At 43.3% G+C, this 17315-nt stretch overlaps 1 protein-coding gene across 2 annotated transcripts in view; it reads right to left on the bottom strand.

Annotated features, from left to right (window-relative positions):
* myo1ea (myosin IEa) overlaps positions 1-13815 on the bottom strand; it is a 101444-nt gene extending 87629 nt beyond the window's left edge. The window contains exon 1 of one of the 2 annotated variants that reach the window (XM_055661206.1): positions 13360-13815. In XM_055661206.1, the coding sequence (XP_055517181.1) occupies positions 13360-13362 (3 nt within the window). In that variant the 5' untranslated portion in view covers positions 13363-13815. The remainder of the gene's footprint in view (positions 1-13359) is intronic. The other variant, XM_055661205.1, reaches the window with a different exon arrangement.
* Positions 13816-17315: the final 3500 nt, after the last annotated feature.

Here is a 17315-nt window from a genome sequence, read left to right as displayed (position 1 = left end):
TGCATCTGATAAACAGCATTTCCAGCAATGTGGCATCTCCTCAGTATTAATCTGAAGTATCAGTCGGGACTCCCACTTGTAGTGTTTCTGGAGTGGGACTCTTACCCACAAACATTTGAGTTTACCAACCAAGATAGAGCTGACATTGGAAACCAATATTGAGGCCATCCATGAATGACGTTGAGCACCATTATAATAACTCCCTTCCCTCTCTCCCCGACTCCCGTGCTCCCCCCTACTCTAGTTGTCCTGCTAGTCCCACTGTTCGCATCCTTGTATACCTTCGTTATCACCACTTCCCCAGCAAATAATGGACCAGTGTGTACACCCTTCCTTGGTCATCTGATACCAGCCCTGCTTTGTTCTGGCCTTTTCTTACCTCCAGTTCCCTTTCCCCTACTTTCAATCTGAAGAAAGGTCCCGACCTGAAACGTCACCCATCTCTTTTCTCTAGCGATGCTGCCTGACTCGCTGTGTTACTCCAGCGCTTTGTGCCTATCTTCGGTATGAACCAGCATCTGCAGTTCCTTTCTACACATTACAACAACTCATGTTGATAGATAAAGCATTCAATACAATTTTTCATGAAAATATGTAATCTAAAAAGTATTTTAAAAAGCCCAAAGATTGTTTAAAAATTCTCAATTGGTAACAAAATTCAATCTCTCATATATATATTGCATGATTTACCCAGAATCTGTGATTTATTTGCATTCCAAAATTCATGAATTGTAACTGAAATTATTGTAAAACTAACTAAACATTTCTTCATTGAGTGCATGATTAAACTTATCAAATGGAATAATTTTATGAGAACTTTATTGACATCCGTATAACCCAAAGCACTTACAGCTTACAAGGTAACTTTGCAAGTATGAGTGCCATGGTAAAATCGTAAATGCTTAAACCAATGCTTACGAAGCAAGGACCCACAAATAGCAACGCAATAACGAACAGTTATTAGTTTCTGTTTCATAGGTTGAGAAATAAATATTGGTCAGATCAGTGGTGGGAGATGAGGGGTCGATGGCGGAACACACACTGGTGTGGGTTTAAACCCCCCAATCCTCAAAGCATTCCAAAGAATCATCCAAGGAGGCAGGCATAGTATAAAAGAGTGTCCAAAAATGGATACTCTTTGTCAGCCTGAATATTCTCCCAGAGTTGCTGAAATGCATACCTTAATTTTGTAACTCCAGGGCTAATCAAGCAGAGCAGAAATAGTATTCAAATGATCATTATAATAACAATGTTCAGGAAGATACTGCAAATGCTGGAAAATCGAAGGTAGACAAAAATGCTGGAGAAACTCAGCGGGTGAGGCAGCATCTATTGAGCGAAGGGTCTGATGAAGGGTCATTTCGGGTCTGTCATTTCAGGTCGAGGATCTGAAGAAAGGTCTCGACCCGAAACGTCGCCTATTTCCTTCGCTCCATAGATGCTGCCTCACCCGCTGAGTTTCTTCAGCATTTTTGTCCACCATTATAACGACAATAGTCATCAAAATCATACAGGACAATATTCTCAATCATGCGTGTCTAATGCAAGAGGTATGTCCATTTGTAGGTCCTTCGCACTTCCATGAAGTGAGACAACATGGTAAAGTGCAGTGGGTGGGGAGGAGGTACACCAGGGGAAACACTCCACTTTGCAAAACTTAGTGCAGTGAGATTCCTCTCTTCTCAACTCTTTTAAGCCGACACAAATGTTTGGATAGCATGAATATTGGCTTTTATATTCAAGATTTCTTCTTCTTCAAAGCAAAATAAACTGACCATATTGGATTTAAATGTTTTTTAAGAAGTTCATAAATTCAACAATGCTAACTGATCTCCCAGTGTCGCTCCTGGATTATGAACATCAAATACCATGTTGAGGTGCCATGAACAAATATTTTAAGGGATTATTTACCTTATAAAGTGTACCGTTAGTGAAATAAGGTGTCACTTAGTATGTACACAATGATAACTGCAAATCTGTTGAATTTTGAATAAGTGCCTGGCCTTGTACCCGGCTAAAGTGGAGTGCTACTCTTTTTCCATTAGAGTTAGGTTGGGACTTGATGGACATACTCCAGATGTTAACAACTGATGAGATGTTAGCCCAGTAATATCACAGGTTGCGCAGGGTGCGGCACAATGGTAGAGTTGCTGCCTTACAGCGCCAAAGACCCAGGTTCAATACCGCCTATGGGTGCTGTCTATACGGAGTTTGTATGTTCTCCCTGGGACCGCTTGGGTTATCTCCAAGATCTTCAGTTTCCTCCCACACTCCAAAGACGTACAGTTTTGTAGGTTAATTGGCTTGGTATAAATGTAAATTATCCCTAGTGTGTAAGATGGTGTTAATGTGCAGGGATCGCTGGTCGGTGCGGACTTGGTGAGCCAAAGGCCCTGATTCTGAGCTGTATCTCTAAACTAAACTAAACCATTGCCCAAACCCATCTGGCCTGTTTAAAGCCACAGGAAACAGAAAGAGTTTTCTTGAAGGACAGAGAGCCCAGGACAAAGGGGTCACAATATAAAGTTAAGGGGAAAGCTATTTCAGATCAAGGTGAAGAGAAATGTCTTCTCCCAGAAAGCGGTGAGCCTGTGGAAATCTCTACCATGTGAAGCTGTTGAAACTAAATCATTAAGTATATTCAGGAAGGAGTTGGATATATATTCTTAGGGGGTTGAGGTATATGGGGAGAAACCCAGTACAGGGTACATCATTTGGATGAATAGCCAGCCATGAAGATGTTGAATGGTGTAGAAGGGTCAAATAGCTCTGCTTCAGTTCCCACTTGTTATGTTTCTGCTCAGGTACTGTACATGGATCAAGGGTTGGTGAAGGGAATATCCAATAGATTTATTTCTAAAAATATATAAAAGGGCACAGAGAAAATAAACTACTGCTCTGTTTCAAATCTCAATTCTTAATATTTATCATGGCATCCAAAAACGGATGAATATACATCAATCGCAAGACTTCAGTGAATATGTATTTAATGAACATTTTTTTAGCATTAATAGCCATTATTTGCTAAAGTCATCGTACGTAGCCACATGTGACGTGCGTTTTCAATGAAAACTAAAACACATTCTGTTAAAGTATATTATAATTTGCACCATTCTCACATTCAGAATATGTCCATGATACTGAGTAGAGATCACGTTACACTATGAAGCAGTGTCCAATAAATCACTTACCTGGTAGAACTTGATATAAAGCTTGCAAACTATGAGAAAGGGGCAATATTGAATTTATTGGTTCATCCATGCATGCCAGTATACTTGTAACATATTAATCTCATCTATTATTTCTAAATAATTTTCTTTCCTCCAGTCTAGAAATCAATGTGCCACAATCAATCGAGTACTAATGTGTAATTTTAACTGAACAGCAGTGAACCACCAGAGTTGACTATCCTCTCTTCTACTTTCCTCCATGCCTGATACTGTCTCCCTTTTTAACTTACATTTGTGGGTACACAGGGATGGTTCTGGCACTCCCAGAGCATCTTAACTACGATCCCCGCAGGTCAGTGACCAAAGCCTAATTTTACTAAGACAGCTTATTACTTAGACAGCTTTGTGGTTTATTTTCCTGAATGAAGTACTGTAGTGCCATTCCATAAAATGAAAGGAACTCTATAAATGAATCGCACTCACACAAACATCCGTGCAGATTGGAATGGATTGTAGGGAACAATTCCAAAGTATCTAGTCTCCTGATGCCACCTAAGAACTCACCTTTTCCCATTCCCCCTTGTAGGTGGTTCATTGTGGTCCAGAAAAAATGTGTTTCCACTTCACTCCCAGTCGAAGGCCCCTGTGCGTGAATGATTTTAACATGGGATGCCTGTCGTCCACCAGCCACTTTATGCTCTTGAGCAACACAATACGGAGTGAGACTCCATTTATCTGTGTCAGCTGGAAGTCACAGTCACAGTCACGGGTTCAAGTCCTACTCTAGAGTCGAATACAAAAATCTAAAATGACTCTTGGAGACAGTTCTGAGGAAGTGCTGCATCACTGACACTGCCTTCTTTATGATGTTATTGAAGGTTAAACATCGAAACCGTCATACGGGAATGAAAGATCCCACAGTGCTTTTTGGAAGAAAAGCAAAAGCACAACCATCAGGCTATTGAACATGACGAACTCCAACTAAACTCTAAATTACAAACTATCTTGATGGAACTAGGGATTAGGTGGCATTGATTTTGTCTTTGCATTATATTGGGTGTTTTTTTTATATATTGAACTTATTTCCATTGTTTATTATGGTGACTAATGAGTACTATGATTACATAGCTGTTGTGCTGCAGCACGTAAGAGTTTCATTGTTCTGTTTCGGGACATATGACAATAAAACACTCTTGACTCTTGATATCTCCAATACCCTGGTCAATATATAACCCTGAAACAACACTTCAAAACTGCCATCATTGGCCACAAACTATTTTGCTGTGTCCTGAAAAGGATGAGTTGAAGGGTTTCATCATTCCAGTTCCTCTTTCTCTTTCTCGTTCAAAGTTCTCCTGCAACAAGCTGTGCCATGGATGAACAGATGACGCATGATTCCAAAATAGATCAATAAAATATACCATTCATAAAATTCATTGCCTTTCTTTAAAAACAGGATTAACATTGGTTTCTGTGTATAATTCAGAGTGAGCTATCACACAAATGGTGCGGTGTGTTGAATGCATATTTTACAAATAAATTCTTATAGCGCTTACGAACGCTGTTAAAACATTACACAAGGAAAAAGAATCTTTTGTGAGTTAGAGTTTTTACAGTTCAGTAAAAATATACAAAGTGTATCACTGAAGAAATTGTAGAGGCCAGTTTAATCTGGGGCCGGAGCCAAACTAGGCAGTGCAAGGCTGAGTAATTCCAACTTCTATACATGCCCTGCCAGTAACTGCACATAAGTAAACCTACGCAGATCAGAGCTCTGCTTTACTGAATGAGTAAATAACTGTGTCAAATTGTGGCATTCATTGACTTTGCCAAACTTACTTAGAAAATAAAATATAAAAGCAGAGTGCAGAGAAGATTGACGAGGGTGTTGCCAGGACTCGAGGGCCTGAGTTAGAGACTTGTCTGTGCCTCGCGGGAGAGTTTGGGCAAATTAGGACTTTATTCCTTGGAGAACAGGAGGCTGAGGGGTGATCTTATAGAGGTGTATAAAATATTGAAGGGAACTGATTGGGTGAATGCACAGTCTTTTACTCAGGGTAGGGGAATCAAGATCCAGAGGACATGGGTTTAAGATGGAAATTGTTAATCTCTGTAAAGTGGCCTTGAGATTTTTGAAAGGCGCCCACAAATAAAATGTATTATTATTTATATGGAATAAGCTGTCAGATAAGTAAGTTGAGGCAGGTAACACACTCAAAAAACACTGATAGGAAAGGTGTAGGAAAGCGATATGGTCCAAATGCGGGCAAATGGGAGTAGCTTAAATGGGGCATCTTGGTCGGTATAAACGGATGAAGGGTTGTTTTCCGCTCGGTATAACTATGACTCCTGTTGTAGTCCTGTTCATCCTTGCTCTGTCATTCAACAAAATCGGGGATTTTCCCCATTGTACTACCTTACTGCATTAATCTCATATTCATTGATTTCCTCAATACACAAGAACCATCATCTTCACAAATAATAGTGTTGAATGCAGCCTAACTTATTATTCTTAAGCCCACACAGTGGGGTCATAATGAACTGGTTATTTCTGTTCAGTCTGTATGCTGTGTAGACCACATTCCCATGACCAGCCAAACTGATTACAGCTGCAAAGCAAACTGGAATAAGAATAGCAGAGATAATTCTGAAGAAGGGTCTCGACCTGAAACGTCGCCCATTCCTTCCCTCCAGAAATGCTGCCTGTCCCGCTGAGTTACTTCAGCTTTTGTGTCTATCTTCGGTTATACATAATTCTTAAGTAACGAACTACTCTTATGTTCTTGGTGATGAAAACATAGTCTGCAGTATCAACTGTTATTATCAGGCCCAGACTGAAGCTCTGCAGAAAACAGAATCTTCCACTGTAAGACTACTGTGCTTGCATCTAGGGAAGGCCTGTTCTTAACGTGAAACAGCTGTTTCACTAAACTACTGCTTACATCTGATGAATGAGTTTATGACTGATTCTACTGTCTGTTTTTTTGTACAGTTACAAGGACACCACTTTGGCAACATTTTCAGTGTTGCTGTTTCATAGGGAAAGAAAAGGGAAACACAGGTCTCAATTTGAATTGCATTTCTATCAGTTCAGCCTTGCTGGGAGATTTTTTTCAAGTGTGCAAAGGCTCAGAGTTTCTGTTGTACATGGTGCTTCAACTAAAGGGCCTGTCCCACTTACGTGTCCTTGGCACGCGAAGATTTTGTTCGCTACAAATATTTCGGAGCCCCGCGCGATGTCACGCACATCTACATACCCCTCCGCGCTTCTCAGTGGGACCGGCCCCGCGCGGCCATTCAATGCCCGTGCGCCTCAACGCGACCACGAGGTCGCATAATTTGCGTGCCAAGGACACGCAAGTGGGACTGGCCCTTAACAATCCAGGTTAAATACTTTGGTGTAGTAGTGGGGCAGTGCTACATTGTAAAGGTCTGTACCCTCAGTTAGATGTTAACCCTTTTCAGCTCTTGTAAGTAGATTTATAAAATCCCAGCCCACTATTTAAAGAATTACTGAGAACTTTTCGTGTGTGGCTAATTTTCCTCCTACATACAACACGAATCAAAATATTGATGGTTCACGGCAGAACTACTAAGGGGATCGTGTTAGTGAAGAATGGCTATTTTCAATGGTGTATGTAACTTCAAAAAGACAGAACACTACCATGCAAATATTATTTTTTCTCATGACTAAAGATGTGCAGGAAAATTTGAAGGAGTAAACTTTCTTTCGTATCACTCGGAATGTTCCAAAATATTTCAAATACAATTATTTATTAGTTTAGAAGAACAATCACTAACATTATTGTACGGTCTCCTTGCTTCACTATTTCACAAATATCTTGAGGCTGCTTAAAAGGGTCTTTACAAATACATGTTCTTTGCTTGTGGGGTGGGGGGGGGGATTCACCTCATGTGAATTTATCTTTGAAATCTCTGAGCAGTAATGTGTAAATCTCTAAAACCGTTTTGCAAACCAAGCCAAGTTCAACAAGCACTATTTGATCTAAACATTTTTAAACCATTTAAAATGCACCATCAAAGTTGGAGGTCATGCAGAAAACACCCATAAACTCATTACATTCCATATAATAAAATAAAGAGGAATAAGTTTGAGAGAGTAAACAAAAAGCCTTTAGAAAACGGATGCTGTTCCTTAAACGGTCTTGGCTAATAAAGATAACAGCCGTCATATTTAGACAACTGCACAAAACTGATTTTCAACTAACAAATTAGATCTAATAAAAATTTAATTTTCACTACAATCAATTCAATATAAAACTTCTAAGGTGTCTGGATTAGATCTTCAAGAATACAGATTTATTTAATTTTAGGAAAATAACTGAAGAAATTGAGTATCTTATTTTGATTAAACAATTTCTTGACTGAAGGTATTGATTTTGTGCAGATATAATTCCACAGCACTAGGTGCCCTGCAGCAGCTCACCAAGGTAATCTCATTCAATCATAGATCTTGGCGCAAATACTAGCAAGCTGTGTAAATGTAAGAGTGAACCTGGCACTGGGGTGCATGAACCAAAACACAATCCTATCCTCATCATAGAAACAAGGAGGCTGAGATGCTGGTTAACACACAAAAGGACACAAAGTTTTGGAGGAACAGCACCTCATATTCCGTTTGGGGAGTCTGCACCCCGGGGGCATGAACATCGAATTCTCCCAATTTTGTTAGTCCTTGCTGTCTCCTCCCCTTCCTCAGCCCCCCTGCTGTCTCCTCCCATCCCCCAGCCTTCTGGCTACTCCTCCTTTTCCCTTTCTTGTCCCCACCCACCCCCGCCCCCGATCAGTCTGAAGAAGGGTTTCGGCCCGAAACGTTGCCTATTTCCTTCGCTCCATAGATGCTGCTGCACCCGCTGAGTTTCTCCAGCTTTTTTGTGTAACCTTCGATTCTCCAGCATCTGCAGTTCCCTCTTAAACAAAGGACACAAAGTGCTGGAGTAACTCAACAGGTCAGGCAGCATCTCTGGTGAACATGGAAAGCTGATGTTTCACGTCAAGACTCTTTTACATTGTAGAGGGGCTGAAAGCTAGAAGAAGGGAGAGGCAGGACAAAGCATGGCAGTAATAGGTGGACACAGGCACGGCCGATGGTTGAAACAAAGCCCAGAGATAAAAGAAGGTGGTGTGACACAGGGTTAAAGAGTTGCAAATCGTGACGCTAGAGGAAGGAAAGCGGCAAGAGGGTCAGAGTGTGAGGGGAGAAATAGGTGGGAGTCTAGGTGGGGCATAGGAGAGGATAGGGAGGAGAAAGAAAATGGGTGAACGTGGGTGAGAAAATAAGGAGAGGGTTGGTAGGAAGATACCTAAAGTTGAAGAATTCACTGTTCATACCATTGGGTTGTAAGCTACCCAAACAGAATATGAGGTGCTGTTCATCCAGTTTGTGTGTGGCCTCACTCTGACATTGGAGGAGTGCCAGGACAGAAAGGTCAATATAGGATTGGGAAGGGGAGTTAAAATATTTAGCAACCAGACATCCAGTAGGCCTCAGTGGACAGAACATGTGTTCAGCTACATGTCCATGCTTGGTTACACCGATGTACAATCCTCACCTATCTCGCCTATCCTCAATGAATGTCCATATGGTTGAATTTCTAACATTGGTCACTCCATGTCAATCCAGCAAGACAGAGCAAGAACTGTCCAACTGCACTGTATGGAGCAGGTCATCTGAGTGGTAAAGCAACTAGGATCTTGTTGACCGGAAAGTCTTAGTCATTCCGTGACTACATTTCTTCACTGTAGGAGGAAATATCTTTGTGTTTTTAAGTTACAAGTATAACTCGTCTTTTCTCCACAGTATAAGCAGGTGCTGTACAGCCAATGGGACAAATTAGTATTTCTAGTTTCTGAAAGGTGTGGATGTCTATCTGAATGGTTTAAAACTTCTGGCTATTTCTTCCTGTCCCTCCCCAAGTGTTTCAGAAATCCTGTCTATTTAAGTGCATATGGTTAATATCTGGATCCAAAAATGTCTGGAAATAGAGCTGCACATAGATGCAGAGATAGATGCACATAGATATTCAATGGCAAAACAGGATGGAGCACTTAACCACTGCATCATCATATTCATTTGGCATCCACTGTTCACAATTTACTGCTGCAGCAAACCATGACGACAGCATATGTACTGGCACACTTACAGAAACAATAAGTGCACAGGCTTCCATTTTAAGCTTAACTAACGTGTAACTGGATAGTTAGATTTTAGAGTTAGCTGTTGTCTGGAGCATTGTACATCAAAACATAACTTTTGGATCTCAGCACATGGAACCAGTCTGTCAGACTACATTAAAGTTGCAACTAAATAATTTTATGGCAATTACTGATGATTAGAGGTTCAGTCTGAAATGGAAAAGCAGCTCCGAGAAATTAGACTGATTTAGTTCTACATATGAATTCTGGACATTGACGCATGCTTGAATGTATGCTACACACAGGCTTCCACCTATCTTACCAGCAAAACCTTGGTGCCTACCTTGCCTCTCTAAGAGACAAGCAATACCATAATGGTCATAAGTTTGGAACTTAGCAACATGAGATGAGATTTCCATCAGATGATCTCCTTATACAGGATTCAACAGAATAAGTGTGCAAGAATATGGCAGATGAAATATTATGTGTAAATATGTCAAGCCATCTACTTTGGGGCACCAAACAGTAAAACATTTTTTTTTTTTTAATGGTCACAGATTGGGAAATGCTGGAATTCAAAGAATGCAAGATACCTTTGTACAGGAATCACTGAAAGCTAACACACAGATGGTGAGGAATTAGAAATGCGAATGTTATGTTGGCCTTTATTAAAAGAGAATTTGAGACCAGGACTAAAATTATCTAGATATAAAAATCTAGTGCAGATGCTGGTTTATACCAAAGATAAGACACAAAAAAAAACTGCAGTAACTCAGCGGGTCAGGCAGCATCTCTGGAGAAAATGGATAGGACTAAAGATATCTTACTGCATTTAGGGCCGGCTTTGGTGAAGCTGAACCTGGACTGGTGTCCTTAGCTAATACAAAGTCAAACAGTAGCACAGCAGAGAAAAGGCTCTTTGGTCCAATTCATCCAAGATGGCCGATCTAAGCTAGTTTAATTTTCCTTCTTTTGACCGAAATCCCTCTAAATCTTTCCTATCCATATAATTGTCTAAATATTTTTTTAAATGTTGTTAGTATCTGCATCGACTTTCTCCTCTGGCATCTCATTCCATACACCCAGCAAAAGGCGAATCTTCGGAATTCTCTACCAGGGAGGGTTGTGGAGGCGCAATCAATGATCTAATTCTGAGAAAAGTCAGTATATTAAGGAAGTCTAGGGACATGGAGGATCGTGCATGAAAATAGAGCTGAACAGGAAGTTCAGCCATGAACTTGATGAATGGTGGTGTGGACCTGAAGGATAAGATGGCCTCTCCAGTAGACAAAAGTGCTGGAGAAACTCAACGAGTGCAGCAGTATCTATGGAGCGAAGGAAATAGGCGACGTTTCGGGCCGAAACCCTTCCCTGTATATACCTATTTTTTATGTTAAATTGGAGCACTTGTTTATTTTTCCTATGGTGTAACATTACAAAGGAAACCTAATTTTCACACAGAGAGTGGTGAATCTCTGGAACTCTCTGCCACAGAGGGTTGTTGAGGCCAGTTCATTGGCTATATTTAAGAGGGAGTTAGATGTGGCCCTAAGGGGATCAGGGGGTATGGAGAGAAGGCAGGTAGGGGATACTGAGTTGGATGATCAGCCATGATCATATTGAATGGCGGTGCAGGCTCGAAGGGCCGAATGGCCTACTCCTGCACCTAATTTCTATATTTCTATGTTTCTAATGGCGCTGGATAGGATACTAAAAATAATTTATGCCTTATTAAGATTTCAAAACATGCATAAACATTATATTGCTTGGAAACCAGACACGTCTTAACTAAAATGATTTCTCACTTACACCAATTATACATATGCTACGGTGACTGTAGAGCCATTGAACATAACTAGTAAACAGTTCTGAAGCCAGTCCGGAGATGGGTGCTGGTCAGTAACAGTCACCATGACTACGAGTTACTCCAGCACTCTGTGTCCTTTTGTTTATTATGTAGCTGCTTCCTCACGTGACAACTACAAAGTCAACAGCGATAGACCATGAGAAACAATGACCAGTGGGGCCGGGCTTACCCAAAGCCAAAGATCACAGAGCGGAGCGATCTTTGCCAAAGCTGCCTTTACTGTTTAACACATGATCACTCATGCAGGCAAAAACAGTCGCTACTAAACTGCACGAAAACACAGCACGCCGTCAACAAATCATTAGTATGGACATTTAAAAAAAATATGTAAAATGGATATTTTCATTGATAAGTTGCTCTTAACCAAACGCGACTCATGGGAAACAATTCGATCATTCACCTATGGCCCAAGTGTTATCGATATAATTGTCTCTGCGAGACTGCGACAGACGGGCTGCGCACGCATGGTGTAACCAACGCAATAACTATTGAAACTTTGTTGACCGATATGAATGCTTCTCATTGCTTCTCATACATCTCGTTTGAAAACAAGAGAGTTGTATATCTTCAAATAGAAAACAACGCCTGAGTCTGCGGGTTCTGGAGACCAGAAGCAATACCTATAACATGCCCAACAAGTCAAGCGGAACCCATGGTGAGAGAGAGAAAGGATGACATTCCAAGTCGATGGCCTTTGGTCACGATTGTTTCTCTTTCTCCACAGATGTTGCACCGACCTACAGCCATAGAGGGGTACAGTATGGAAACAGGCTGTTCGGCCCACCGAGTACCTGCCTACCATCAAACACGCACTGACACTAATCCCGTTCTATCACCTCCCCACGTTATGTCACTTATCTTAACCTACCAATTAACATGGAACATAGAACAGTACAGGACATTCGGCCCACAATGTCTGTGCCGGACATGATATCAAGACCACCACTTATCTACCTGCACATAACCCATATCGCCCTATTCTCTGCATATCCATAAGTCTATCCAACGTATTTTAAATGCCTCTAATGTATCTGCTTCAAATATTAACCTACCAACCGTGTACATCTTTAGGAATTGGTGAATATTTCCACCATTTTCTGTTTCTAGTGTGTAAACAAACTGCTAGAGGATCTTGTGTTCAAGAAGGAACTGCAGATGCTGGAAGATCGATGGTACACAAAAATGCTGGAGAAACTCAGTGGGTGCAGCAGCATCTATGGAGCTAGAGGATCTTAGCGGGTCTCTTACTCAAGATTCCAACAACTGCGCTCTCTTGTGTTTAGTTCCATATGTCTTCATTTTTACATTACACGTAATTCTACTACTCATTTTTCACACCGGGTAGTTTTACAAGACAGATATTACACCAAAGATGGACACAAAATGCTGAAGTAACTCGGCGGGACAGGCAGCATCTCTGGAGAGAAGGAATGGGTGACGTTTCGATCGAGACCCTTCTTCAAACAAATTAGTGGAAACACTGGCTTAGTAATGATATAGAGGTTACAGCATACTCCTGAAACCACCAGTCCAGACAACAGTGGAAAGAACATTGCGTTCACACCATTGTGGGAAACTTAAGTCTGTTCACGTTATGTGCGTTACATTATTTGAATGGAGGTACTTTTGTTCCCAATCCCTTTATCCAAAGTGTGTAGGTGGTGGGTGGGGGAGGGGGAAGAGAGAACTTTGCCCAATGTGGACCCTTGTCTGAAGAAGAGTCCCGATCCGAATCGTCCTCTATCCATCCCCGTCACAGGTGCTACCTGACCCGCTGAGTTCCTCCAGAAATTTGTGTTTTTGCTCGCGATTCCAGCTTCTGCGCCCCCTCCGTGTCTCATTGTTTCACACTAGTGCTTTCTACAACTCGATGCCAAGCTCTCTTCCAACCTGTGGGCATCCCGCGCCGTCGGCTGGTTATCCAGAGGGCGCCCGTGTTCACAACGCGGCCACCTCCAAGCAAATGAATGCGGGACGCAGCGATGTGGACTGCGGCGCTTTCTTAAAGCATGTTCCTTTTTGTTCGTAGGAACGACATCCCGGGGTCTGGAGACTGGGAACTAGATCCTGAGCCGCTGAACTGTATCCAAAACAACTGGGCAAAAGTGACTTCAATACTCTCTTACACACACTTACTGGCATCAGCGTTTGGCTTTTAGAACTTACCATGTTGTTTTCTCGTGTTTATGTCCGAGGAGACGTCTCCTGTTCGGGGCGGTGCCAGATTACTGAGTGTTTCTTCACCGACGATCCCGTGTCTGGGAGATGGTGCGGAACTCCATCTACAGCTGAAACTTGCGCTGAAAGCATCAGTGGACCGGGGATGTGTCCATGTTTGTGACAGGAAGCCGGGCCGGTGTGTTTAATGCCAAGGTTACTGCTGAATCGGTGCTCTAGCTCCGGGTGACTCCACGGGCTGTTCGCAGCCACACAGAGGTTTTTTGAATGGTTTTCGGATCGAGTGCCAATCAGCCCATAAATGGTGAAATGCGGCCGGGAGCCTCGGCCAATCGGGCAGTCAGCGAGCTCGTCACTCCATTCGGGAATGCGGAGATGGAGAGTGATGGAGGTGGAGCGGGGCCGAGCCAGAGCACATAGCCCTGCCCCTCACTAGATGCCACTCAGTACAGCGCTCCACCTCCCACTCCACTCACTGCAATGCCCCACCTCCCATTCCCTGTAATGATCCACCTCCCACTAACTCCGTCACCCCTCTCATTCACTGCAATGCCCACCTTCTATTCACTGCAGTGCCCACCTCCCACTCGCTGCAATGCCCCACCTCTCACTAACTCCGATGCCCCACCTCCCATTTACTGCAACGCTCCAAAGGTTTCAAAGGTCTTTTATTGTCACATGTACCAATTAAGGTACAGTGATATGCCAATTATCACACAGCCATACGAAACAAAAAGCAACAAGACACACAACTACGTACAAGTTAACATAATCATCCACCACAGCGGTTCCCCACATTACTCACTGTGATGAAAGGCAAAAAAGTCCAATCTTCTTCCACTATGTCCACTAGACAATAGACAATAGGTGCAGGAGTAGAGGCCATTCGGCCCTTCAAGCCAGCACCACCATTCAACGTGATCATACAATACAATACAATACAATTTTATTGTCATTTGAGCCCCAGTGAGGCTCAAACGAAATTCTGTTTCCACAACCATACAAAGACAATTTCCTAGACATACACACAATTTAATTCACACAAACATCCATCCATGATGGAAGGCAAAGTCTTTTCTCTCCCCTGTTCTCCATGTCTCTCCCGATATCCAAGCCCCAGGTGGGCGATGATAAGGTGGCTGATCATCCCCAATCAGTACCCCGTTACTGCCTTCTCCCCATATCCCCTGACTCCACTATCTTTAAGAGCCGTATCTAGCTCTCTCTTGAAAGTATCCAGAGAACCTGCCTCCACCGCCCTCTGAAGCAGAGAATTCCACAGACTCACAACTCTCTGTGAGAAAAAGTGTTTCCTCGTCTCCGTTCTAAATGGCTTAACCCTTATTCTTAATCTGTGGTCCCTGGTTCTGGGCTCCCCCAACATTGGAATCATGTTTCCTGCCTCTAGCATGTCCAAACCCTTAACAATCTTATATGTTTCAATAAGATTGCCTCTCATCCTTCTAAACTCCGATCACAGTGAACAAGCCCAGCTGCTCCATTCTCTCAGCATATGACAGTCCCGCCATCCTGGGAATTAACCTTGTAAACCTACGCTGCACTCCCTCAATAGCAAGAATGTCCTTCCTCAAATTAGGGGACCAAAACTGCACACAATACTCCAGGTGTGGTCTCACTAGGGCCATGTACAACTGCAGAAGGACCTCTTTGCTCTTATACTTGACTCCTCTTGTTATATAGGCCAACATGCCATTCGCTTTCTTCACTGCCTGCTGTACCTGCATGCTTAGTCGAACCATCCGTCGGGGTGATCAAAGCTCCCGTAGCCGGCAATCGAAGCTCCCACGTAAGGGGCTATTGAAACTCCTGCTTCGGGGTGGTGGAATCTCCCACAGCTTGGAGTTCCCTCTGACCAGAGACCACGGGCTCCATGATGTTAAGTCTGCAGGCACCCATGGTTGGAGCTCCGAAGTTGATCCCTGGCAAAGGGATTGCGAGCTCCGCGTTGGTAAGTCCGCAGGCTCCACGCGGTCTCCAGCAAAGGCCAGCAACTCCTTGATGTTAGGCTGCAGAGTGGGCGGAGATACGACAGAAAAAAAAATTGTTGAGATAACAGATTGGAGAACGTTTCCCCCAACCCCCCCCCCCTCACCCCCCCCCCCCCCCACCCCCTCCCCCACCCCCCCACATAAAACAAGCTAAAGAAAACTTAAAACATACTTTTAACACATACAATTAAAACACAAAGGAAAGGACAGACTGACTGTTGGCGAGGCAGTCATTGTTGGCGCCACCTCCTATTCACTGCAATGCTTCACCTCCCTCTCGATGCAATGCCCTGCCTTCCTCTCACTGCAATGCTCCACCTTCTATTCACTGCAACGTGAGATCGACGTGCATACTGCAAGCCAAGCCAGTCCAGGCACAGAACAGAGTAATTATTTGCATCAGTTATAAAATCTTGTTTTAAAATATAGTCATGCAGCACGGAAATAATCCCTTCGGCCCATCTCGAACATGGAGGCCAAGATACTCCATCTAACTTAATCCCATTTGGCCATGCATTGTCCATATCCCTCCAAACTTTCCTATGCAAGTACCTGTCCAAATGACTTCTAAATACTGTTAGAGTACCTGTCTCAACCACTGCAGTCTGATGGGTCTTGACCCGAAATGTCACCTATCTATGTTCTCCAGAGTGGTTGCCTGACATGCTGAGTTACTCCAGCACTTTGTGTCTTTTTTTGTAAACCAGCATCTGCAGTTCCTTGTTTCTACTTCCTCTGTAGCTCATTCCATCACTGTCTGTGTGAAAATGTTGCGCCTTGGGTTCCTATTAAATTCTCCCCTCTCATCTTAAACTTGTAATCCTGTACATTGACTTCAGCTCAGCGTTTAACACCATCATCCCACAGAGACTTGTGGAGAAACTAACCCTGCTGGGCCTCAACACCACCCTGCGTCACTGGATCTTGGACTTTCTGACAGAGAGACCGCAGTCAGTCCGTGTTGGCAAGAACACTTCAGGCTCGATCACGCTGAGCACCGGCTCCTCTCAAGGCTGTGTGCTCAGCCCGCTGTTGTTCACATTGCTCACACATGACTGTGCTGCCAGATTCAAGGACAATAAGATCATAAAATTCGCAGATGACACAACAGTGGTGGGACTCATCAGCGGAGATGACGAATCAATGTACAGGGAAGAAGTAAAACAACTAGTGGACTGGTGCGGCAAAAATAATCTAGAATTAAATGTCGACAAAACAAAGGAGATGGTTGTCGACTTCAGGAGGGCGCAGCCAAAGCATACACCCCTCAACATCAGTGGCACCACAGTGGAGAGAGTGGAGAGCATAAAGTTCCTCGGTGCGCAAATTACAGACAGCCTCACCTGGTCCAGGAACACCACTGGGACCGTCAAACGGGCCCATCAGTGACTGCACTTCCTGAGGAAACTCAAACAGGCCTCACTCCCCACCAACATCCTCAGGACTTTCTACAGGGGTACGGTGGAGTCTGTACTCACGTACTGCATAAATACGTGATACTCCACCTGCAACTGCTTGGACAGGAAGGCTCTGCAGAGGGTAGTGAGGGGAGCAGAGAGGATCATTGGCGTCTCCCTACCCTCGGTACAAGAACTGTTCCAGAGTCGCTGTCTGAAAAAAAGCTCAGAGAATTGCTAAGGACAAACTGCACCCCCTCCACATACACCTGGATCTCCTGCCATCAGGCAAGAGATATCGCAGCATCAAAGCCCGGACTACAAGACTGCTAAACAGCTTCCTGCCACAGGCTGTGAGGCTGCTAAACAGTCACTCTGTACTCACAGTCACCTGATTCTGCGGCTGGCACGGACACTTTAATAACTGGCACTGGCCACTTCAATAACTGGCACTGGCCACTCAAATCAGCTGCCCCGGACATTTTTATGATTGGTTTTACTGTATTTTAACGTTGTTGTTTTACCTGCTTTTAACTAT

This window comes from Leucoraja erinacea, chromosome 33 (genome assembly GCF_028641065.1).
Source record: "Leucoraja erinacea ecotype New England chromosome 33, Leri_hhj_1, whole genome shotgun sequence".
Taxonomy (NCBI): domain Eukaryota; kingdom Metazoa; phylum Chordata; class Chondrichthyes; order Rajiformes; family Rajidae; genus Leucoraja; species Leucoraja erinaceus.
The sequence above is the reverse complement of the archived record's forward strand: the minus strand, read 5'-3'. Positions and strand labels throughout refer to the sequence as shown.